General features: G+C 40.7%; 1 protein-coding gene across 1 annotated transcript in view; it reads left to right on the top strand.

Annotated features, from left to right (window-relative positions):
• The first annotated feature begins 993 nt into the window (after window positions 1–993).
• The window catches only part of LOC117511779 (DNA (cytosine-5)-methyltransferase 3B-like), a 175,809-nt gene continuing 150,355 nt past the window's right edge, over window positions 994–26,447 (top strand). The window contains 1 exon segment of the mRNA XM_034171678.1: window positions 994–1,194. Within this exon segment, the coding sequence (XP_034027569.1) occupies window positions 1,187–1,194 (8 nt within the window). The 5' untranslated portion in view covers window positions 994–1,186.

Here is a 26,447-nt window from a genome sequence, read left to right as displayed (position 1 = left end):
ACAAATGTTTACCTTGGAAAAAATGTTTAAGGTCACAGTCCAGTTAGATGTGGCTTTTCATAAGATGAATTAGATGTGATCAAATGTCGAGAGTACGGGTTGCTTATTTTTTCAAATTTTTTGGTTTCTGAATTTTCAGATCATTTTCACAGAACACTGTTATATCTGCTATGCCCAATTTACAGTTGCTTTTTGGCACTATAGGTTTCTGACTGATAACTGGAAGATAGAAAAACAGGCATAAAATTGGAACCTTCATCCAATTTTGGTGGTGTAGGTAAATCCTCAACAGAAAAATGAGAGTGATGGAGACACTTCTGATTGAGGTATAATGCAAAATATACACCAAATGGGCTTTTCAATATTAAAATCAAATGTCCACAAAATCCACAATCTGGATCAGATCTGGATCAATCTTTATCAGGTGATAGTGAGTGCCAGTCTGCACCTCAGTTTCGAATATGAGCATGATTGGGGCACATGTGGTCAAGATATAATGTAAAATATACATTAAATGGGGATTTCAATGGCCACAAAATCTGTACTCTGGATCAGATCCGGATCAAACTTTGTCAGTTGATAAAGGGTACCATCCTACATAATGCTCTCAAATATGAAAGAAATTTGATCTTTTTTTTGACAGTTATGAATTTTTTAAAATTCATTCAATGTTAAAGGATAGATTTTTCCAGAATTTGACTGTTGACCTATGACTTTGAAAACTGAATCAGTTATATATGAAAAATTGTGGGTTCCAAGCTGTTCACAAACAAACAAACAAAGGGGCAAAAAAAGTGGAAAAAAAAAATCTGTGGAGCCGCCACTGGCCCTGCTGATGTGCCTGTTACTCCTCCAAACCTGCTGCCTGTTTTCTTAGAGAGGTGCAAAAAATGACTTCCGCTTCTTGGTTTTACTTTTGTAACCTCAAACTCAGGAGACACAAAAGGCGAGTTGATACTTTCACCTGGGAAAACCCTGACACTCTCTCTCTCTCTCTCTCTCTCTCTCTCTCTCTCTCTCTCTCTCTCTCTCTCTCTCTCTCTCTCAGACTTTGCGGCAGCATGCTTCCACCCTGAGTCCTTTCTGCTCCTGTGTTCAAATCCAGCGCAGGCGGTTTTGAACTTTTTGGGTTCTTTTCGTTCCTCCGATCTGTTCCTCTTGCCGTGGATAAGTGCACGGAGCGTGGATGGTTATGTAAGTTTTGCACCGACCTGGCGCGCTGCACTTTGCGCACTTTGCACATGTTTCACGGTTTCACGTCGCGTGACGCGCGGTTTTGACGCACGTAGCTTTGCCATTATACGCTTTGTTTCATTTTTTCATGGAGGGTTTTGGGGTATTTAGATTTTTTTTTTTTTGGTTTTGCAGGTTTGCAGGTCAGTAGAACATGTGCAGGAGCTGCAGGCTGCAAACCGATTCAAACCACAGATTTGTGCGCAAAAGTAGTTTAAGGGCAAATTGTTTCTTTTCTTTCCCGTCTGAAGTTGAATTACTTTAACTTTACCAAACATCAGTTAATCTATCTGCAGTTTAATATTCACATAAACCTCATGTTCAGTCGGTGGTTTGCAGTAATTCATTTGTGTTGATTGTAGACTCGTTACAGTGTATCTTGATAGTGCAGTGGCGGCCCCAGAATTATTTTATTTTCATGATGGTGGGTGGGGGGCATCATTTCGAAGCAGGGCCTTGAATTTGTGTCTGCATTTGTGTGTGTGTGTTCTTTTGTGTCAGTGACCACAAAGATGTTGTAGAACAAAGACTTTATCAATATCTCAGAATTTCATCTGTTCATCCTTCAGGCCCTTAGTCTAGAGACGGGTTTGCTTCTTTTGCCACATGTTCTTCTTGGCTGTGTCAATTCTTTAAGGTCTCTTATTTCATCTGCAGCACAGTTGAAACACTTTTGTCAAAGTTTTCACCAGGTGCGTTTCCATCTGGTGGTTCGAGGGTTTAGGTTTCAGACTTTGGACTGGATGGATGAGCATATGGTGGACGTGGTCAAATGTCACACCAAGCAAATGTGTTTTTTTCTTACATCAGACAGGAGGTGGAGAGCTGCTTGGCTCACCACTGGATGGTGTCATTTCTGATTATCATTTTATTTGGGGTGGGGTCGGGGGGTATGCTGTAATTACAATCCCAATTCCAATGAAGTTTGGACGTTGTGTAAAATGTAAATAAAAACAGAATACAATGATTTGCAAATCCTCTCCAACCTATATTCAATTGAATACACCACAAAGACAAGATATTTAATGTTCAAACTGATAGACTTTTTTGTTTTTGTGCAAACATTTGCTCATTTTGAAATGGATGCCTGTTATATCCATGTTCCTGTTTATATCCAATCATGACGCCAAGAGCGTCATGATTGGATATAAAAGGAACATCCCCAAATGGCTCAGCTGTTCACAAGCAAAGATGGGGCGAGGATCACCACTTTGTGAACAACTGTGTGAAAAAAAAATAGTCCAGCAGTTTAAGAACAATGTTTCTCAATGTTCAATTGCAAGGAATTTGTGGATTCCATCATCTACAGTCCATAATATAATCAGAAGATTTGGAGAATCTGGAGAACTTTCTACACGTAAGCGGCAAGGCCGAAACCAACACTGAATGCCCTTCGATCCCTCATGCAGCACTGCATTAAAAACCAACATCATTGTGTAAAGGATCTTACCGCGTGGGCTCAGGAACACTTCAGAAAACCATTATCAGTTAACATAGTTTGTCGCTACATCTACAAGTGCAAGTTAAACTCTACCATGCAAAGCAAAGGTCATACATCAACAACATCCAGAAACACTACCGCCTTCTCTGGGCCCGAACTCATTAGAAATGGACAGAAGCAAAGTGGAAAAGTGTGCTGTGGTCTGATGAGTCCACATTTCAAATTGCTTTTGGAAATCATGGACGTCGTGTCCTCTGGACAAAAGAGGAAAAAGACCATCCAGATTGTTACCAGCGCAAAGTTCAAAAGCCAGCATCTGTGATGGTATGGGGGTGTGTTAGTGCCCGTGGCATGGGACAACTTACACATCTGTGATGGCACCATCAATGCTGAAAGGTACATCCAGGTTTTGGAGCAACACATGCTGCCATCCAAGCAACGTCTTTTTCAGGGACGTCCCTGCTTATTTCAGCAAGACAATGCCAAGACACATTCTGCACGTGTTACAACAGCGTGGCTTCATAGTAAAAGTGCGGGTACTAGACTGGCCTGCCTGCAGTCCAGCAAATATTTGCACAAAAACAATAAAGTTTATCAGTTTGAACATTAAATATCTTGTCTTTGTGGTGTATTCAATTGAATATAGGTTGAAGAGGATTTACAAATCATTGTATTCTGTTTTTATTTACATTTTACACAATGTCCCAACTTCACTGGAATTGGGGTTGAAGTTAAACAATGTTCTTTGCTCTGCTTAGCTCCCACATCTGTAGTGAAGTTAGTTCTGAATAACAAAAAAAAAAGAAAATATTTCCACATGGCAACATCACTGTCCTGACAAAATAACAGTTTTATTACATGTTTATGCACAGATTTGATCAGGATTTAATTCACGCTGTATTTCCTCACAGCCGTATTCTTTGTCAGTTCCTGTCCATATATTGCTCATCGTATAATCTAAACATTTAAAACAAAATCATAGGAAGTGATCCCGCAGGTCCAACGTAGCTTCGTTGCCCTGGTGTGATTAGTGGTGTCGACTTCACCTGCAGCTGCGCCATTTGTATAGAAATACAGAAATACAGTATCCAAATACAGTCGTGCTCGCCACATTAGCCATAGTTATCCCAGAGGAGAGACATCTATGTCCACACCTGCATGAAATATAATCCAACTCAAATGTGATAATCAGGGTTTCGTTTATCACCGTCCCTCTATAGAAAAACACAATGAATGGAGAAAGGAAGCAGATTTTACATACACATAGTATCCTGGGGATGCAGAATGAAGTCCACAAAGTCCGCCGGTAGGGATTCTGTTTAGAGCACAGTCGTCACGCCAAGAGCACCACCTGGAGATCAGCTTCATCACGGGAGTGTGACATGTATTTATTAATTTTTGTTGAGGCTGGAGAAAGTATGTTTCAGTCAGAGCGAGAGAAAAAGTGATGACAGAAAGCATAGCAGTCAGAGAATATGATGTCCTAACTTAAACAAAACTGTTCATCAGGCAAACAGAACATTATTTTGTGATTGTTTCACAGTGATAAAGCTGTAAACCACAAACATGTATGTACTGCGGCAAATGCTTCTTCCTTCTGTTTTTCTGTGGTTGCTTAAGAGCGTGTGCAGCGCTGCCGAATGTGCGGCCCGCAGGCCACATGTGGCCCAACTAGCCTTTGTTTGGGTTTGCCTTGGCAATTGGCTAGCTCTCTAATTAATTAGCATGGCCCAAGCAGAGGGTCACCCCTTAAGAGTCTGGTCTGCTTGAGGTTTCTTCCTCAGTACATCACAGGGAGTTTTTCCTTACCACTCACCTGTGTGCTTACTCTGGGGGTTGGTAATGTGTATATACGAGGTCTATTAGAAAAGTATCCGACCTTATTATTTTTTTCAAAAACCATATGGATTTGAATCACGTGTGATTACATCAGACATGCTTGAACCCTCGTGGGCATGCGAGAGTTTTTTCACGCCTGTCGGTTACGTCATTCGCCTGTGGGCAGTCTTTGAGTGAGGAGTCGTCCACCCGCTCGTCGATTTTTTTCATTGTTTAGGAATGGCTCAGAGACTGCTGCTTTGTTTGATCAATATTTTTTCAAAACTGTAAGGCACAACTGAGTGGACACCGTTCGATAAATTCAGCTGGTTTTCGGTAAAAATTTTAACGGCTGATGAGAGATTTTGGTCTGGTAGTGTCACCGTAAGGACGGCCCACGGTGCCTGACGGCGATCTGCGCTTCGAGGCGGCAGCGTCTCGCCGTTTCAAGTTGAAAACTTCCACATTTCAGGCTCTGTTGACGCAGTAAGTCGTCAGAGAACAGAGAACTTTCAGAAGAAGTCGGCATGAGGAGTTTATTCGGACATTCCATTGTTAACGGACATTTTGTAATGAAAGAACGTGCGGGCACGACAGGAAAAACACCTCCGTTGGAAATCTTAACGGGCAAGTTGGAACATGCCCAAGCTGTTAAACAATTTCTCAGTTACTCACTTGTTGAAAGCCATCAAAAGCCACCTGAATTTTACAAATGGTTTTCAACACGGAGGTGTTTCTCCTGTCGCGGCGCACACAGATTTGCCGAGTCGTCATGGAAAGGACTCTGCGAATTTGCGCGCACGTCTTTTCATTAAAAAATGTCCTTAACAGTGGAATGTCCGCATAAAGTCCTCATGCCGGCCTCTTCTGAATCTTCTCTGTTCTCTCATGACGTCCTGGGTGAATTAAGCCTTAAATTAGGATGTTTTCCAGGTTGAAACAGGCTGACGACGGCGCCTGGAAGCGCTGCACGACGTCTGCCTCCGTGGGAAGTCCTTACACCGACAGAAACACCCCATAATCTCTCATCAGATTTTAAACTTTTCACCGACAACCAGCTTAATTTCTCGAATAGTGTCCACTCGGATATTCCTCACAGGTCCAGAAAAAATTTTGATAAAGCAACACACGCTGTCTCGAGCAGCGTGTGAAACAAAGGAATTCAGCTTTGCTTCTGCTCACCCCCTTTTTGGTCACACATGTCACTGTGGAATTGTCTTGTGTATCAGTTTTTGTTATTGTCAAGTTTGTGTGACAAAATAAATAAGTTCAAGTTCAGTTACTGTTTAGCAAATTAAACAGAAGTGATTTTTATGATGCTGAAGCTTTATTTTACATTTTGAATATAAATTTTCTATAAAATATAAATGGATTTGATGGAGTCAAATGTCATGAAATGGGGACTCTAAATCAAACTCTGATAATTACATGTGTTCCAAATGCAGTGTGGACACAAAGCCTCACATCAGGACCATTTGTGTGTTTTTGACAGCTTAATATCTTAATATTTTGTCTAGGGCTGCAGCTATCGATTATTTTAGAACTCATGTTTTCTATTGATTATTCTGGCGATTAATTGAGTAGGCCTAATTGGATAAAAACTACTTTGGCGTTTTTAAACAACATCAACCGTCCAGGGCTCTTCCTAAGCAATGGCACAATGTTGCTACGCCATCACACAGATGGTCATATTGTGTGATCCCTTTCTGTTTTCCTGGGTAATTATTTATTTTTTCACATCTTTACAAGTTTTGGCTCTTTCCTGGTGTCAGGAGCTCGGCCAAAGTCTTGACATTTTGTTGAAATGGTGATGGGATGTGGCTTTGTTTTTTGTTTTCCCAACTCGTAAAATTTAACCATGTTTTTTTTTTAAGGTTGGTGGACTGGGTCACTGTGTGATTTTTTTTTTTTTTTTTTATCCCTCTTTCTCTGCGATTCAGCAGATGCATTTCACCTGGAGGTTGAACACGCCTTGAATATAGTCAGTTTTTTTATATTATTATTTTATTTAAGAACTGTGTTTGTGAAGCGTTGTGTGTTGCCCACAAAGGCGAAAATTAAAAAGTGAAACACTCAGTGCGAGTCTGTGCCAAACACAGAAGAAAGACAGGATCTTCTATCAGAGACTGTTTGTCTGTGTGGCCGGAGACGGAGCTGTGACTCCCCCGGTGTGAGCGGAGTGCTGAGCCGCTCACACCGGGCAGAGAGAGATGGCAGCCGGCCGCCGCGCTAATAGTCATTCCCCACGTAGAGCAGAGAGCAGCCAGCGGACGAAACAGTGTTTTTGTAAAAACAGAACACACTGCTTCGCTTTAAATGTACAGTAAGCTATTTCAGTGATCAGTGTGGACCCTCTTTCTCCTAAAAGGCTTTATTTTACTCTGTATGTCGCATTGGAAGGATGTAGCTTTTGTGCTAAATTGATTAGCGCTTACACAGCTTATGTGCATGCTCTAGTCTTGTTCTGTTTTTTTTTCTGCGGATGTTATAGCGCCACACACAGGCCTGGCATGTGTACTACAACATTAAACAAAGCTTTGAGGCACAGAATTTGCCTCGATCATTTTGGTCATCAAATTATTCGAGTTACTCGACCAATCGTTTCAGCTCTAATTTTGTCTTGTTCACAAGCTTCCACTAGATCTTTTGTCATATATGTCATTTAAGGGGCCACACTGGTACATAATTGCAGGCAAAGATTTTTTTGGCAACTTTATTTGATTTGTATTTGTTGTTGTTCCTGGCAGATATATACAGTTGTTTGTAAAAATTTGGGCACTCCTGATAATTTTCATGATTTTCCTTTATAAATCATTGGTTGTTTGGATCAGCAATTTCAGTTAAATATATCATATAGCACACAAACAGTGATATTTGAGAAGTGAAATGAAGTTTGTAGGATTTACAGAAAGTGTGCAATAATTCTTTAAACAAAATTAGGCAGGTGCATAAATTTGGGCACCCCAACAGTAAATATACATCAATATTTAGTAGATCCTCTTTTTGCAGAAATAACAGCCTCTAAACGCTTCATATTGCTTCTAATGAGGGTCTGGATTCTGGTTGAAGGTATTTTTGACCACTCTTCTTTACAAAACATCTCAGGTTTGTTGGTTTCTGAGCATGGACAGCCTGCTTAAAATCACACCACAGAGTTTCAATAATATTCAGGTCTGGGGACTGAGATGGCAATTCCAGAGCATTGGACTTGTTCATCTACATCAGGGGTGGCCAAGTTCAGTCCTCGAGAGCCACCTTACTGACACTCTTAGTTATGTCCCTGCTCCAACAACCTGAATCCAATGAAAGACGCGTTAGAAGACTTTTAATGAGCCTTTCATATACTATATGCATATACTAGATACTATAGATAGATACTATATGCAACAAGATCATGTTGTAGGTCTTTGGAGCAGGTCTGTGGGTTGACTATGATTGTTCTCACCATCCTTTACTTCAGCTTATCTGAGATTTTTCTTGGACTGCCACTTCGGGCCTTAACTGGTACTGTGCCTGTGGTCTTCCATTTCCTCACCATGTTCCTCACAGTGGAAACTGACAGCTGAAATCTCTGAGATAATGCTTTTTGTATCCTTCCCCTAAACCATGATGTTGAATAATATTGGTTTTCAGGTCATTTGAGAGTTGTTTAGCGGCTCCCATGTTGCCACTCAGAAGCGATGCAAAGAGGAGAAACATTTGCAAATGGTCACCTTAAATACCCTTCCTCATGATTGGATTCACTTGTGTAAGGAGGTCAAGGGTCAATGAGCTTACCAAACCCATTTTGTGTTCCAATAATCAGTGCTAAATTATTCAAATCAATAAAATGACAAGGGTGCCCAAATTTATGCACCTTCCCAATTTTGTTTCAATAATTATTGCACACTTTCTGTAAATACTAGAAACTTCATTTCACTTCTCAAATAGTGTGTTCATCTGCTATATGATATATTTAACTGAAATTTCTGATCCAGACAACCAATGATTTATAAAGGAAAATCATGAAAATTATCAGGGGTGCCCAAACTTTTGCGTACAACTGTATGTGCAACTCCCATAATTATGCTTCCTCTGTGGCTGACACAGGTATTGCAACTTAAGCACATACAGCTTTAAGTTTCATGGAAGTGCAAAAGGAGATGTGTGATCACATGTATCCACAGACAGTGGTGCAAAGGTCATATCACCATGACACTCGACAGCATGCCTGCAGCTGTAGCTGCAGCACTCCCTTATGCAGGTATAGTTATCACACATTATCACCACCAGCTATGATGACCAGGTGCCTTGCATCACCATCTAATAAAGTCTACATCTTTTTCTTCTATCTTTCTATGGTAATTGTACCTAGGGGTCTATATAGATTCTCAAAATCTGATACGATACCTATCATTGAACCTCTGATACTCTGTTTTATATCATGATATAGATACATTTATGTGCTTAATACTGCTTCTATAAATTTTATTTAAATACATGCATAAATTGTAATGTGGCCCAGCTATTTGGTACTTTATTTATACTGCTATGTGTGTTCTATTCATGTTTTCTTTTGCACATTTTATTCTTTTCTTTGCCTGCACCCCAAATTGAGTTCCAAACCTACCTGTCTGTTTGAAAAGATTACTAACCCTTAATCATTTTCATATTTATGGTTTTCCCTAATTCTAACTAGCCTGATTTGAAAGCTAGAACCCATGCAGTCCTAGTTATGCCCTCACGTAGGCATCACTCAAAAAAGTTTACATAACTGCATAACTAACGTTTCTGCATAACTAATTAAAATTAGCTATGCAGAAAAGTTAAGGTAAACATATTTTTATATGGCTCATAAGTTTCACTTACTGTAGAATTGTAGTAAAAATAAGGTGCAGAGTAATACTGACTAAGTTGTTAAAAATATATCTATTATTATTATTCACAACTGTAAGTTGTGCTTGTCAGGAGAAATCCTGTCCTGGCTGTGGTGGACAGGTTGGAGTGTGATTGATTGAGTGTGTGAACAGGTGTCTTTTATACAGGTAACAAGTTCAAACAGGTGCAGTTAATACAGGTAAAGAGTGCAGAATAAGAGGGCTTCTTAAAGAAAAATTAACAGGTCTGTGTGAGCCAGAATTCTTGCTGGTTGGTAGGTGTTCAAATACTTATTTGCAGCAGTAACATACAAATAAATTATAAAAAAAAATCATACATTGTGATTTCCGGATTTTTTTTATTTTTTTATTTTTTTTAGATTATGTCTCTCACAGTGGACATGCACCTAAGATGAAAATTTCAGACCCCTCCATGATTTCTAAGTGGGAGCACTTGCAAAATCACAGGGTGTTCAAATACTTATTTTCCTCACTGTATGCTCTTAAACCTCTTAACCTTAGAAGTTAAATGTCATCATATACTCAACAAAAATATAACGCAACACTTTGGTTTTGCTCCCATTTTGTATGAGATTAACCAACGATCTAAAACTTTTTCCACATACACAATATCACCATTTCCCTCAAATACTGTGCACAAACCAGTCTAAATCTGTGATATTGAGCACTTCTCCTTTGCTGAGATAATCCATCCCACCTCACAGGTGTGCCATATCAAGATGCTGATTAGACACCATGATTAGTGCACAGGTGTGCCTTAGACTGCCCACAATAAAGGCCACTCTGAAAGGTGCAGTTTTGTTTTATTGGGAGGGGATACCAGTCAGTATCTGTGTGACCACCATTTGCCTCATGCAGTGCAACACATCTCCTTCGCATCATCCGTGAAGAGAACACCTCTCCAACGTGCCAAACGGCAGCAAATGTGAGCATTTGCCCACTCAAATCGGTTACAACGACGAACTGGAGTCAGGTCGAGACCCCGATGAGGATGACGAGCATGCAGATGAGCTTCCCTGAGACAGTTTCTGACAGTTTGTGCAGAAATTCTTTGGTTATGCAAACCGATTGTTCCAGCAGCTGTCCGAGTGGATGGTCTAAGATGATCTTGGAGGTGAACATGCTGGATGTGGAGGTCCTGGGCTGGTGTAGTTACACGTGGTCTGCGGTTGTGAGGCTGGTTGGATGTACTGCCAAATTCTCTGAAACGCCTTTGGAGACGGCTTATGGTAGCGAAATGAACATTCAATACACGAGCAACAGCTCTGGTTGACATTCCTGCTGTCAGCATGCCAATTGCACGCTCCCTCAAATCTTGCGACATCTGTGGCATTGTGCTGTGTGATAAAACTGCACCTTTCAGAGTGGCCTTTTATTGTGGGCAGTCTAAGGCACACCTGTGCACTACTCATGGTGTCTAATCAGCATCTTGATATGGCACACCTGTGAGGTGGGATGGATTATCTCAGCAAAGGAGAAGTGCTCACTATCACAGATTTAGTCTGGTTTGTGAACAATATTTGAGAGAAATGGTGATATTGTGTATGTGGAAAAAGTTTTAGATCTTTGAGTTCATCTCATACAAAATGGGAGCAAAACCAAAGTGTTGCGTTTATATTTTTGTTGAGTGATTTACAAAATTTGGGCTGGTTGATGGGCTGACAGACAAAAAACAAACAAACAAAAAACTTACAGTGTCTCTTGCCCTCATGGGCAGCTTACTTATTATTATTATGTTGTAGTATATTTAGAAATCTCTTAAATATCTTCAAAAATGGACCTTTCCTGTAAGGGGGAAGCATTCAGTCCTTTCACCCCTCTGGCTACGCCCCTGCCTGTGGATGAAGAATAATCAGGAGAATTTATGAGTAACAGACTGAGCGTATTTGAAAGAGCAGAGCGACAATGTTTTGAAAACTCACCGCAAGCGTGCTGTTGATTTAGCTGCTACGTCCGTACTGTACTGAAAGACGGCGAGAAGACGGGCATAGACTTTGTACGTATTTGAAAGAACAAATCATGAATATGTTACTAAGTCTCACCCCTAGGGGTGCTGCTGTGTTTTTCTTTTTTTTGCCGCGTTGCATCCACACTTGGAGACACCGAGTCGGCGCACACTGTTTTTTCAACATAAATCGCTCTGAGCTGCTGCAAAAACAGCAGATTAACAGCTTGCCACATCCAGCGCTGATATATCGACAATGTGTTGACGTGTACTGGACATCTTATATTGGTGTTTTAAGAATACCTTGAACCGGGATGGACCCTAAATAAGTCCATCTATTCTTAATGTCCCATCAGCTTCACAGAATGTCAGACTGCATCTGGAACATCTTATTGTTATTCTTGGATAATAGCATCTGTGTTTTTAATAAGATTGACAGATGAAGTGCCACTTACATTTGCCAACATTCTTCTCTCAGACTGCCAGCCAACACAGAATGTGGTTAAAATGGGCTCAGTCATCACTGATTTTCCTTCTGCACGTGGTTAATTAGTGCACAGTGTTTTCTGGAGTGTAATCTCTGTGTCAAGTGTTAATGCTGCTGTGCCATCAACAGGGATTTGGATAAACATCTCACACGCACTGCTCCTAAACCTGTTCATGCTTTTTCTTTATTGCTTTGTAATAAAACACCATTTCGGTTGTGATGGCTGAAAGTCATCGGTTAGCTTTTATCTGTAACATCCGTTAAATTTTTTTAAGTGATTTGTGGTTTTAGCGTTGTAAAGTTAACTTTTCAGTTAGCGGATTAACAGTTATCAAAGCTAACTTTTTGGTTAGCTGTGCCCACCACTGAGCGCAATATAGACACTCCCCGGCTGATAATTGCCGTTATAATTGTCGTGTGAGTATCCGAGAAATGTGCATGAGCTGGACATGCCCCAACATGTCCTGTGAGGCTTCATCACGGTGTTGCTTTGCGTCATGCGGCTCCGTGATGAAGCCTCACAGGATATGTTGGGGCATGTCCAGCTCATGCACAATTTCTCGGATACTCACACGACTGAAAAGCAACCGGAAGCTGTCTGAAATCCACCTGAAAGCCGTCCTGTGAGACCAACACGGAGGTGGTTTTGTCCCGCGCCATGAGCGGCACCGTGGTGCAATCCTCTGCTTCTCTTTCCATGAAAAAACTCCTGTAACAGTGGAATGTGCCGAAAAAGTGCTGATGTCCACATCTCCTGCCTTTTTGTGAAAGTTAGGACGACGTCCCAGATCAACAAAGCCTTCAAGTTGGAAATGATCTGGTTGTTTCAGTGGGGTTTCAGCCTGTCGATCGGCGCTCGGAGTGCGCCGCGCTCTCAGACGCTGTGGGCGGTCTTTAAACCGACTGGATCACTCCTTAATCTGTGTAATCCCCATAAAATCGTCGCTGAAAGCCAACAGAATTTTCCACATGGTGTCCACCTGGAGGTCTCTCACAGTTTCTGGAAAAATTTGATGCAGCAAATCGTTCAGACATTTATTCGCAATAAAAATCTGACGAGAGGGGTGGACCACTGCTCACACAAAGCCTGCTCACAGGCGAATGACGCAACTGACAGGCGTGAAAAAACTCACGCATGCGCACGAAGGTTCAAGCTTGGCTGATGCAATCACACGTGATTCAAATCCATATGGTTTTTGCAAAAAATAAAAAGGTCCGATACTTTTTGGACAGACCTCGTATGTATATATATATATATATATATATCTTGGTAGTCAGGAGGATATGTAGCCCCAACTCGAATAAAGCAAATCCATGCAAGGTAACTTAATTTAATTTCGTTGTATATTTATTAGATAGAAATCCAATCCAATGAGTGAGTTTTTTGAGTGTATCCAGGACTCAGGGTGGTTCTGTGCTTTTATGGATGTGGTGATGTGTAGGACAGTAAGTGCTCCGGTCCAACCTGCACGCTGAACTGATTGATTACACAGACTATAGAAAGAAGCACAACTATAGATACAGTAGATTCCGTTGGGGTGGTGTTTGTTATTTTGTCGACAGCTTTACACTGTGGCATTGTTAGCTTGTCTTTAAACACTAAATCAGTTTTGTTTGTGGTTTTCATGTTGCCGTTGATAGAGTGAGTTGATGTCTGCTGAGTGTGTGATACATCATCCTGCATGCCAGAAGACTTTAGTCTTATACAATGACCAACAAAGTATACAGTGTGTAGGCTGCAGGGACAGGGCCGAGGGACAAGAGGCCATAAAGTACCTGACAGACAAAGAATGTAGCCCCCAGAAGAGCCGATCCCCCCCAACACACACACACACACACACACATAGACACACACCCTTTTGAGGAGTGAAAAATCCCCTCTTGCAATGTGGTCCCTAATCTCTACTCACCACTCACGACTTTGATGCCCCCCCCCCCCCCCCCCCCGGCACCCCCCCAGCCTTTATGTCCCCTTTTTGCGGCCCCTCACTCACTGCCTTCCATCATTCCTTATTGTTCTTATTTCTTTGGTCCCCTCCTTCATCGCACTGCTTCTAACAACTGAAACACTTGAATGTACACGCATTAAAAAAAATGTGCATTGTGCTCCTGTGTTCCGAAAACAATGATATATGAGTGACATGTACCAAACCTTTCAAAAAGTAATTAAAAATATATCAATTCCAAGAAAACACATGCATTAACACAAGCGTAATCTGAGATTGCTGACGTCCGCCAAGGGTTGACAAGGACTCAAAATAACAGATATGTGATTTACATCGTGACCCGGACTTTACCTGGATCCGGATTCCACACACAATGCAATAATTGTATACTGATCCAGAATAGTCTGACTGATCAAGATGTTGCAATGTGATATTTAATTCACAAGCTGAAACAAAATAGTGTCTTCCTGATCTTTTTTTTTTACATAGTGATGTTGTATCCATGAAGTAGTTTTGATGTAATCCTTATCACTTCCTGTTCCGGAGCACAGCGGGTGTTTTTCTGTATCTGTTAGCTGTTTAATCTGCGCAGTTAGATTGATCTAGTTATCTAGATTACAATTTGTTTCCCAGTGTAGTCTTTGCGTGCCTTAACTGGAGCACTCCTTCTGCTGAATCACCTCTAAATTATTCACTTTGCGTGTTTTTAGGAATCCGCTAGGTTAGCGTAGCTACTAGCTCTTAGCCGGTTTAGCATGGTGGCTTCTCCTGTCTCTCCCACACTTTTCTGCTCTGGGTGTGAAATGTTTAGTTATTCCTCGGCCTCCTTTAGCAGTAATGGTACTTGTAATAAGTGTAGCTTATTCGTAGCTTTGGAGGCCAGGCTGGGCGAATTGGAGACTCGGCTCCGCACCGTGGAAAATTCTACAGCTAGCCAGGCCCCTGTAGTCGGTGCGGACCAAGGTAGCTTAGCCGCCGTTAGTTCCCCCCTGGCAGATCCCAAGCAGGCTAACTGGGTGACTGTGAGGAGGAAGCGTAGTCCTAAACAGAAGCCCCGTGTACACCGCCAACCCGTTCACATTTCTAACCGTTTTTCCCCACTCGACGACACACCCGCCGAGGATCAAACTCTGGGTTATTGGCGACTCTATTTTGAGAAATGTGAAGTTAGCGACACCAGCAACCATAGTCAATTGTCTTCCGGGGGCCAGAGCAGGCGACATTGAAGGAAATTTGAAACTGCTGGCTAAGGCTAAGCGTAAATTTGGTAAGATTGTAATTCACGTCGGCAGTAATGACACCCAGTTACGCCAATCGGAGGTCACTAAAATTAACATTAAATCGGTGTGTAACTTTGCAAAAACAATGTCGGACTCTGTAGTTTTCTCTGGGCCCCTCCCCAATCGGACCGGGAGTGACATGTTTAGCCGCCTGTTCTCCTTGAATTGCTGGCTGTCTGAGTGGTGTCCAAAAAATGAGGTGGGCTTCATAGATAATTGGCCAAAGCTTCTGGGGAAAACCTGGTCTTGTTAGGATAGACGGCATCCATCCCACTTTGGATGGAGCAGCTCTCATTTCTAGAAATCTGGCCAACTTTCTTAAATCCTCCAAACCGTGACTATCCAGGGTTGGGACCAGGAAGCAGAGTTGTAGTCTTACACACCTCTCTGCAGCTTCTCTCCCCCTGCCATCCCCTCATTACCCCATCCCCGTAGAGACGGTGCCTGCTCCCAGACCACCAACAACCAGCAAAAATCTATTTAAGCATAAAAATTCAAAAAGAAAAAATAATATAGCACCTTCAACTGCACCACAGACTAAACAGTTAAATGTGGTCTATTAAACATTAGGTCTCTCTCTTCTAAGTCCCTGTTGGTAAATGATATAATAATTGATCAACATATTGATTTATTCTGCCTAACAGAAACCTGGTTACAGCAGGATGAATATGTTAGTTTAAAAGAGTCAACACCCCCGAGTCACACTAACTGTCAGAATGCTCGTAGCACGGGCCGAGGAGGAGGATTAGCAGCAATGTTCCATTCCAGCTTATTAATTAATCAAAAACCCAGACAGAGCTTTAATTCATTTGAAAGCTTGTCTCTTAGTCTTGTCCATCCAAATTGGAAGTCCCAAAAAACAGTTTTATTTGTTATTATCTATCGTCCACCTGGTCGTTACTGTGAGTTTCTCTGTGAATTTTCAGACCTTTTGTCTGACTTAGTGCTTAGCTCAGATAAGATAATTATAGTGGGCGATTTTAACATCCACACAGATGCTGAGAATGACAGCCTCAACACTGCATTTAATCTATTATTAGACTCTATTGGCTTTGCTCAAAAAGTAAATGAGTCCACCCACCACTTTAATCATATCTTAGATCTTGTTCTGACTTATGGTATGGAAATTGAAGACTTAACAGTGTTCCCTGAAAACTCCCTTCTGTCTGATCATTTCTTAATAACATTTACATTTACTCTGATGGACTACCCAGCAGTGGGGAATAAGTTTCATTACACTAGAAGTCTTTCAGAAAGCGCTGTAACTAGGTTTAAGGATATGATTCCTTCTTTATGTTCTCTAATGCCATATACCAACACAGTGCAGAGTAGCTACCTAAACTCTGTAAGGGAGATAGAGTATCTCGTCCATAGTTTTACATCCTCATTGAAGACAACTTTGGCTGCTGTAGCTCCTCTGAAAAGAGAGCTTTAAATCAGAAGTGCCTGACTCCGTGGTATAACTCACAAACTCGCAGCTTAAAGCAGATAACCCGTAAGTTGGAGAGGAAATGGCGTCTCACTGGTTTAGAAGATCTTCACTTAGCCTGGAAAAAGAGTCTGTTGCTCTATAAAGGAGCCCTCCGTAAAGCTAGGACATCTTTCTACTCATCACTAATTGAAGAAAATAAGAACAACCCCAGGTTTCTTTTCAGCACTGTAGCCAGGCTGACAAAGAGTCAGAGCTCTATTGAGCTGAGTATTCCATTAACTTTAACTAGTAATGACTTCATGACTTTCTTTGCTAACAAAATTTTAACTATTAGAGAAAAAATTACTCATAACCATCCCAAAGACGTATCGTTATCTTTGGCTGCTTTCAGTGATGCCGGTATTTGGTTAGACTCTTTCTCTCCGATTGTTCTGTCTGAGTTATTTTCATTAGTTACTTCATCCAAACCATCAACATGTTTATTAGACCCCATTCCTACCAGGCTGCTCAAGGAAGCCCTACCATTATTTAATACTTCGATCTTAAATATGATCAATCTATCTTTGTTAGTTGGCTATGTACCACAGGCTTTTAAGGTGGCACTAATTAAACCATTACTTAAAAAGCCATCACTTGACCCAGCTATCTTAGCTAATTATAGGCCAATCTCCAACCTTCCTTTTCTCTCAAAAATTCTTGAAAGGGTAGTTGTAAAACAGCTAACTGATCATCTGCAGAGGAATGGTCTATTTGAAGAGTTTCAGTCAGGTTTTAGAATTCATCATAGTACAGAAACAGTATTAGTGAAGGTTACAAATGATCTTCTTATGGCCTCGGACAGCGGACTCGTCTCTGTGCTTGTTCTGTTGGACCTCAGTGCTGCTTTTGATACTGTTGACCATAAAATTTTATTACAGAGATTAGAGCATGCCATAGGTATTAAAGGCACTGCGCTGCGGTGGTTTGAATCATATTTGTCTAATAGATTACAATTTGTTCTTGTAAATGGGGAATCTTCTTCACAGACTAAAGTTAATTATGGAGTTCCACAAGGTTCTGTGCTAGGACCAATTTTATTCACTTTATACATGCTTCCCTTAGGCAGTATTATTAGACGGTATTGCTTAAATTTTCATTGTTACGCAGATGATACCCAGCTTTATCTATCCATGAAGCCAGAGGACACACACCAATTAGCTAAACTGCAGGATTGTCTTACAGACATAAAGACATGGATGACCTCTAATTTCCTGCTTTTAAACTCAGATAAAACTGAAGTTATTGTACTTGGCCCCACAAATCTTAGAAACATGGTGTCTAACCAGATCCTTACTCTGGATGGCATTACCCTGACCTCTAGTAATACTGTGAGAAATCTTGGAGTCATTTTTGATCAGGATATGTCATTCAAAGCGCATATTAAACAAATATGTAGGACTGCTTTTTTGCATTTACGCAATATCTCTAAAATCAGAAAGGTCTTGTCTCAGAGTGATGCTGAAAAACTAATTCATGCATTTATTTCCTCTAGGCTGGACTATTGTAATTCATTATTATCAGGTTGTCCTAAAAGTTCCCTAAAAAGCCTTCAGTTAATTCAAATGCTGCAGCTAGAGTACTGACGGGGACTAGAAGAGAGAGCATATCTCACCCTATTGGCCTCTCTTCATTGGCTTCCTGTTAATCTAGAATAGAATTTAAATTCTTCTTCTTACTTATAGGTTTGAACTAATCAGGTCCCATCTTTATTTAGGGACCTCATAGTACCATATCACCCCACAGAGCGCTTCGCTCTCAGACTGCAGGCTTACTTGTAGTTCCTAGGGTTTTTAAGAGTAGAATGGGAGGCAGAGCCTTCAGCTTTCAGGCTCCTCTCCTGTGGAACCAGCTCCCAATTCAGATCAGGGAGACAGACACCCTCTCTACTTTTAAGATTAGGCTTAAAACTTTCCTTTTTGCTAAAGCTTATAGTTAGGGCTGGATCAGGTGACCCTGAACCATCCCTTAGTTATGCTGCTATAGACGTAACCTGCTGGGGGGTTCCCTGATGCACTGTTTCTTTCTCTTTTTGCTCTGTATGCACCACTCTGCATTTAATCATTAGTGATCGATCTCTGCCTCCCCTCCACAGCATGTCTTTTTCCTGGTTCTCTCCCTCAGCCCCAACCAGTCCCAGCAGAAGAATGCCCCTCCCTGAGCCTGGTTCTGCTGGAGGTTTCTTCCTGTTAAAAGGGAGTTTTTTCCTTCCCACTGTAGCCAAGTGCTTGCTCACAGGGGGTCGTTTTTGACCGTTGGGGTTTACATAATTATTGTATGGCTTTGCCCTTACAATATAAAGCGCCTTGGGGCAAACTGTTTGTTGTGATTTGGACGCTATATAAAAAATTGATTGATTGATTGATTGATTAATAGTCCAAATTCAGATCACCTCCCAATTTAATGGAGTCTTCCAAGGCCTAACATCAATGTGTGGTGAAAATTTGGTGAAAATCCATGAGCAGTTTGACGTAATCCTCAAAATCCGACAAAGTGAAGCATACAAATTGAAATCCTGATCCAGAATACGGGTCCGAATCACCTCCAAAATTTAATGGAGTCTTCCACGCCCAAATATGTATATGTGATACAAATTTGGTGAGAATCCATGAAGTACTTTTTTTTTTTTTTTTTTTTTTTTTTTTTTTTTTTTAACGTAATCCTGCAAAGCCTACAGTTATATGCAAAAGTTTGGGCACCCCTGATAAGTTTCATAGTGTTCCTTTATAAGTCACTGGATGTCTGGATCAGAAATTTCAGTTAAATATATCATATAGCAGACAAAACACACTGATACTTGAGAGTGAAATGAAGTTATATGGATTTACAAAAAGCAGTTAATAATTCTTTAAACAAAATTAGGCAGGTGCATAAATTTGGGCACCCCAACAGAAAAAAATACATCAATATTGAGGAGATCCTCCTTTTGCAGAAATAACAAGCCTCTAAATGCTTCCTATAGCTTCCAGTGAGAGTCCTGGATTCTGGCTGAAGGTATTTTGGACCATTCTTCTTCACAAAACATCGCAGGTTTGTTGGTTTTCGAGCACGGACAGCCCATTTAAAATCACACCACAGATTTTCAATAATATTCAGGTCTGGGGACTGAGATGGCCATTCCAGAACGTTATACTTGTTCCTCTGCATGAATGCCTTAGTAGATTTGAGCAGTGTTTAGGGTCGTCGTCTGTTGAAAGATTCCCCGCCCTGACGCAACTTCACTTTGTCCCTGATTCTTGAATATTGTTTTCAATAATCTTCTGATATTGACTGGAATCCATGTGACCTTCAACTTTAACAAGATTCCCAGTACCTGCACTGGCCACAAAAGCCAACACAGCCACACAGCATGATGGAAACACCGCCAAATTTTACTGTAGGTAGCAAGTGTTTTTCTTGGAATGCTGTGTTCTTTTTCTCCCATGCATACTGCCTCTTGTTATGTCCAAATAACTCAATTTTAGTTTCATCAGTACACAGCACCTTATTCCAAAATGAAACTGGCTTGTCCAAATGTGCTTTAGCATACCTCAAGTGACTCTGTTTGTGGTGTGTACGCAGAAAAGGCTTCCTTTCCATTACAGCATCATACAGCATCTCTTTGTGCAAAGTGTGCTGCATAGTTGAATGATGCGCAGAGACACTATCTGCAGCAAGATCGTGTTGTAGGTCTTTGGAGTACGTGTGTGGGTTGACTATAACTGTTCTCACCATCCTTCACTTCAGCTTATCTGAGATTTTCTTGGCCTGCCACTTCGGGCCTTAACTCGTACTGTGCCTGTGGTTTTCCATTTCCTCACTATGTTCCTCACAGTGGAAACTGACATCTGAAATCTCTGAGATAGCTTTTTGTATCCTTCCCCTAAACCGTTGCTTCTCAATTATTTTCTGTTACGCTGCCCTCCAGGAAGAAGAAAATGCGCTCCCCCACTCCCCGACGTGACTATAAATAGTATCATTTGTCCTTAAAATTGTTATAAGTACATCTCTGCATAATATTGTATCCTTATTACCATTAAAGAAAACAAAAAAGAAAGAATTTTAGATCAACTTACAGCAAAGAATAACTTTATTAACATTGTTTTTAGTCTGTAACTGAAAAAAATTGCATAATTTTGCTTGAAATAAAAAAAACAATCCTTAAACTATAAACATTTTTTGACCGACTGCCATTTGATACTGAAAAACAAAATTAAATAAAATCAATAAATAATAATAAATTCAAATTGATCAGAACACTTACTCAGGAGCACAATATATAAAACACTTTAACAGACAAAACAAAAATAAAACAATTTGTGCTGATTTTTTTAAGATCATTTTTTTGTGATTTTTATTTTATTTTTGTTTTTTTTGCAGCACTTGCGTCATCCATGTCTACTGCTGCTCAGCTCCTCTGCTTTGGTGCTATGATGTTAACGGTGCTCGCTGGTTTACTGAAGCAGTATTCACAAAGCGGGATGATTGCTGGCAATATTCGGCACGTTTTTGCTGAAAAAAAAATAAACTCAGCAAAAACGGTATTTCCTTGTTTCCCACCATAGTGTGAAAAAAACCCTACATAGAGCTGCGTTCTATTATGAGTCCTCAATACTCCCTGTGCACACTCTGGCAATGAGCGTGCCACTGCCACCTACTGTAGTCAATGTGCAATTACACTTTTTTCTAGTACAGGGAAAAAAAGCATGTTCCCCACGGTCACATGCGTCCCCCAGGCATCGGTGCCCCCCACTGTTTTAGAAGGACTGCCTTAATCCAAACATCTATCCTGCATTTTTTCACATTTTTATGAGATATTGCTCAGTATGAAGTGGCTCACAATATGCTAAACCGTTATATTACACCTGAGGTACTTCATGAATGTGTTTATTAAATATGGATTGTTGAATAGAAATGTTTGTTATTGTTAACACTAATGTAACTAATGTATATATAGTATGCATAATTTTAGTGTATTTCGTTGCTCATAAAATAAAGAAAAATTGAAAAGAAGTTCGGAAAATTCACTTTTTTCATCACATATTATAACACGATTGGACCTCACTTTTTCAACCGGTCATATTTTTTTCAAACCAACCTCAAGGCAATTGCATTGTGTGTTAGTCAATAGAAAACCCATGAAATGAAAAATTAAAAGTAAATAAAAGGCCCTTGAGTCAATTTTAAGTACAAAAAAATTAAATTAAAAATGACCCTTGCAGACGTTATGCCGTCTGTCAAAACCAAGTGGGATATATAGATGGTTAAAAGTCGCATAAACTATAGCTAACATTTACCCTTAGATGGGCATTCTACTTTGAAATATGTATTCTCCGATATACATCGTCAATTTGTATAAAAGATACGCGTATTAAGAAATTATAATTAAAGTATATATATATATATATATATATATATATATATATATATATCCGTCAAAAATAACATCCGCAAGGGTCCATACTCTTATTAATTTCACTTTTCCATTATGGAAAAGTGAAATTTTTAAAGTTAATAGTTAATGAGTTATCTTGAGCTTTGTGGTTTATGAAAGAAATATATGTGTACTACAATTTCAAACTAGTTTGCAATAAAAACATATAACAGTTTAGCATATTGTGAGCCAAATATAGAAATGACAATTTGGTCAAATTTGATGGGGTGGGGGCGCATATCCTGAAGGACCAGTAGCTTCTACTCAGTCGGTGCAAACCTGGAAGGTACAAAACTAGATCAACTAGGTTGAAAAAGTAGGTCAAGTCGGTGCCCTCCGATAATTTGGTATCAAGTAAGTATTCAACAAAGGGCAGTTTTCACAAGTTGACCCGGTTCTGTTCCAGAAAATGTAGGTCAGGGTTGGTGGAACTTATGTGAGAGGATTGGATGATGAAATTATATCCCAAATTTTTGTGTCTGCATTGATTTGGTTGGTAATAGATGTTAGGGTTAGGGTGGTTAGGGTTAGGGCGTAGGGTTCAGGTAGAGTTATGGCCCTTGATTAACAAAGCTAGACTCCGTCAGTTTCATGCTTGGGTCCCTGCATTCTGAAATCAACTCCTCTCACATTTTTAGTGGGAATTTCTTGTAACTTTGTACAACTCCTTGTTATAGGTTGATACTATGCATATTGTCATATTGTACAAGACTGACACAATTTGACAGAGTTATGGCCCTTGATTAACAAACCTGGACATTGTTACGCCCCCGTCACAATTAGCAAGAATGTTGGCCTCTGCCAGGGCTGCACCTTGTCACCAATCCTGTTTGTGATATTCATGGACAGGATATCGAGGCGTAGTCGGGGGGAGGAGGGTTTCCGGTTTGGTGGGCTCAGGGTCTCATCACTGCTATTTGCAGATGATGTGGTCCTGTTGGCTTCATTGGCCAGTGACCTCTAACACTCACTGGATCGGTTTGCAGCCGAGTGTGAAGTGACTGGGATGAGGATAAGCACCTCTAAATCTGAGGCCATGGTTCTCAGCAGGAAACCGATGCATTATGGGTTGTTAAGCAGACAGGCTGTTGGATGTGCCGGCATGTAGACCTCTAAATGCTCAAAACAACGTTCCTGTTTCCTCTTTACCACCACACCTTTTCTTTGTCCTTCAACTGGATGGGTCATTTGCATTGGTCCCATACAGGGCAGAGTCGTAGAATCTCACCATCTTCTTCTTTCGTCTGCTCCCGTTGCCACGGCGGATCACCCGTCTCCATCTCACCCTGTCATCTGTGCCTTCTTCTGTCACAGCAGTAACCTGCATGTCCTCCCTCAGCAAACTTCCTCTTTGGTCTCCCTCTTTTCCTGTATGGAACCATCTCGTGATCATAATTCAAATGGGAAAAGCAAATTTGAAAATTGGGCACAGCAGTCTTGCTTGAGGGCGGGCACGAAAGGGTTAAAATATGACGCATATGATGTAATTTCTCTACTTCCGAGCACAGAAACATGGCTCTTTCTCTGAGATTTTGGGCAAATTATATGCAAACAAAGTGAAAATACAAAGAAAAAGTGACGATGCGGTGGAAAGTGGACATGTGTCTCGCCTTCCCTTCTCCACTGGGAATAAAAAAAATCTGAGCTTTTCACAACTGCTTTGGTGATTGCAGCCGAAAACAAAACAGTACACTAGAGCGGCTGTCCCCATAAGTGGTCAAATCCCGCGATATCACGCAGGGTTCATACGAGACCGTGGTGCCCTATTAAAAGCATGGTTTTTAATTTTCAGAACATGGGCACACTGTTTTACTCACAAAATAAAATTAAAATTCAATCATCCCATTTGATTTTTTTCATTTTCATCTTCAAGTATGCACATTCTATGAAACAGTGTAAAAGTAAAAGAAAAGGGCATTTCTTTTTTTTTTTTTTTTCATGCCACCCCGGCCAAGTAATGATCAAAATTAAAACTTGGAAAACAAATCTCCAAGAGACGGTGCAGGAAAGTGATGTCACATTTCAGCTCCCAGTCCCAACCAAAGATTACAACCAACCAATACCGGCAGGCTTTGCCGTGCCAAATCCATCTCGAGGTTCCCTTGTATGCCCTCAAATCCTTTCGGATCCTGTTTTTCCGCCATCAGAATATGTAAATTGCAGTCAGATGGTGCTCAGATTGCACATGGACCTCTGTCAGATAGGTGTCCGATCTTGATGGTGCCCGGAGGGTTTTGAACATGTGTATCACACTCGGGGCCGCCAGCCAATTTTGACCAACTGTGTGGACTCTCTCAGATTGCTGTCAGAACGTTTTGGAACTGAAACCCGACAATTTTTGGATGTGTGCCGATTCATCATTCTGATGCCATTCTGCGTGATTCTGGCTATGTGTGATGGCGGTATTATAGTTTCATGAGTTGATGTCTGCGTTCTGAAATCAACTCCTCTCACATTTTTAGGAGGAATTTCAGGAAACAATACAATTCCTTGAAATGCTATCAGAATGTAGCAAGCACTTGTACCAAATCAGGATTTTCCAGTGGGGACAGCGGGGGCATTCTTGTAGAATTTAGAATCAATGGTGGATATATGGGTGAGCTGTTAAAGAATGTGTTGGGAGTAAATTCATTTTGGATCATTACAAATGCTTTGCTTCGAAAGTATCAAGTAATTTCACAGTGAGAAAAAAAGAAATCCTGTATAAAAAATGCATCAAGTTGACACATGCTTCTTCATGTATCAAATCCTGTTCACATCATCACAAAAAACCAAATATATTCTGAGTTAAAGATTTTGTCAGAAATGTTTAAAATGGCCAATAACTACTTAAAAAAATACCAAAGTCCATATCAGGATCATCTTGACTGAAGTCAGTAGTAGGGCTGAAATGATTAATCGAGTAACTCAAATAATTCATTTACAAAAAATGTTCGAGGCAAATTCTTTGCCTTGAGGCTTCGTTTAACGCTGTAGTACATATGCCAGGCCTGTATGTGGCGCTGTAATGCTCCCACAAAAAACAGAAGAAGACCGTAGAGCATGCCCATAACTAATGTAAGAGCTAATCAATGTAGCAGGCATCGCTACAAGTTTACAAAGCTCCATGCTGAGTAAAATATAGCCTTTTAAGAGAAATAGGGTCCACATTGATCGTCTGAAACAGACTTAATGTGCATTTAAAGTGAAGCAGTGTGTTTGTATATATTTTTTAAACACAGTTTGGTCCACTGGCTGCTCTCCACCTCCACACGCGCGCTTTAAGTGGATCATGTTTAACTATTCAAAACAAAATGCCTTGATTCAGATTTGATCAGAGTTTTTATCAACAGGCTGTCCAGTTGATTTATCAGTGCAGCTTTTGTGGAAACGCTGCACTCCACAGCTGTTTTTCAACGGCTGTGTTATTTGCCAAGTATCCACAGAAAACAAGGAATTTGACTTTGGTTTGAGCTGCGCTCTCTCTGTACGGCATGTATAATATACACTAAACACAGAATAAATCACACTAATAAAATGTGCAAATGAAATGTGCAATAACAGAAAAAAATAGAATGTCCTGTCTGCAGACTGAAGATTTCACAGAGTGCCTGGGCTCATGGTTTGGCAGAGAGAGTGAACATCCTAAACTTAAAAATCTGCATGATGGCACAGCGACATTGTGTCATTGCTTTTAAGCAGAGCCCTGCCACTACTGATATTCTTTAAAAACACAAAAGTACGTTTTGTCCGATTACTCTATTAATCGATAAAATAATCAACAGAATACTCGATTCCAAAAATACTCTATAGCTGCAGCCGTAGTCAGTAGTTCATCAGAACATGACCCGGGTGTCTTCCTGCTGCTGATGGTTTTAGTAAAAGCAGACACATTCAGATGTAGCGTGTGCATTGTCTGTGGGTGAAAGGTCAACGTTTTGAGGGGGGTTTTGGCATCCTGTTGAAGGGTTGGAGGAGGTCCTCCTTCACCTCCCACAGCCTGGTGCCGGGGGAGTCCCACGCTGACTGATACCACGTGAATTCAGACACGCGCTTGCTTTGACTCATTCACACAGAGTGCAGAGGTCATCAAACACAATTTCCCCCAGTGTCCCGTCAAGACATGCATGTGTTTGTCCCCACAAAGTTCAGGACCAACCCCTTAGTCCACTGAGGTACCTGTTCTTCATAAGATTATCACATGCATAGATGCCAGTGTCCCGCGGATCGTTGGTTTCACGCATTTTTTGCCTCGACAGGAAATGTTTGATCTCGAGACCCTGACAAGGTGAGCTGTAATCAAAATAAAAAAAGTCAATCTGTCTGTTTGCTATCTGCGATTAAATAATAGCAAATCTGTAACAGAACAACGATATATAAGCAATCTTCATGCAGTAATGAAAGTTTTCCAGGAATTCCCAGAAATCCAGTGTTGCAGACCAAATGGTCCCCCCCTAAAAATTGGTCTGTCCTGCCTCCACTGCGCATGCATCATTTCAGAACCTCTTAAATCATTCTAAAGTCAGTTTTAAGCAGAAACGAGGCGATACTCGGTGATGC

This window comes from Thalassophryne amazonica, chromosome 6 (assembly GCF_902500255.1).
Source record: "Thalassophryne amazonica chromosome 6, fThaAma1.1, whole genome shotgun sequence".
Taxonomy (NCBI): Eukaryota; Metazoa; Chordata; class Actinopteri; order Batrachoidiformes; family Batrachoididae; genus Thalassophryne; species Thalassophryne amazonica.
The sequence above is the reverse complement of the archived record's forward strand: the minus strand, read 5'-3'. Positions and strand labels throughout refer to the sequence as shown.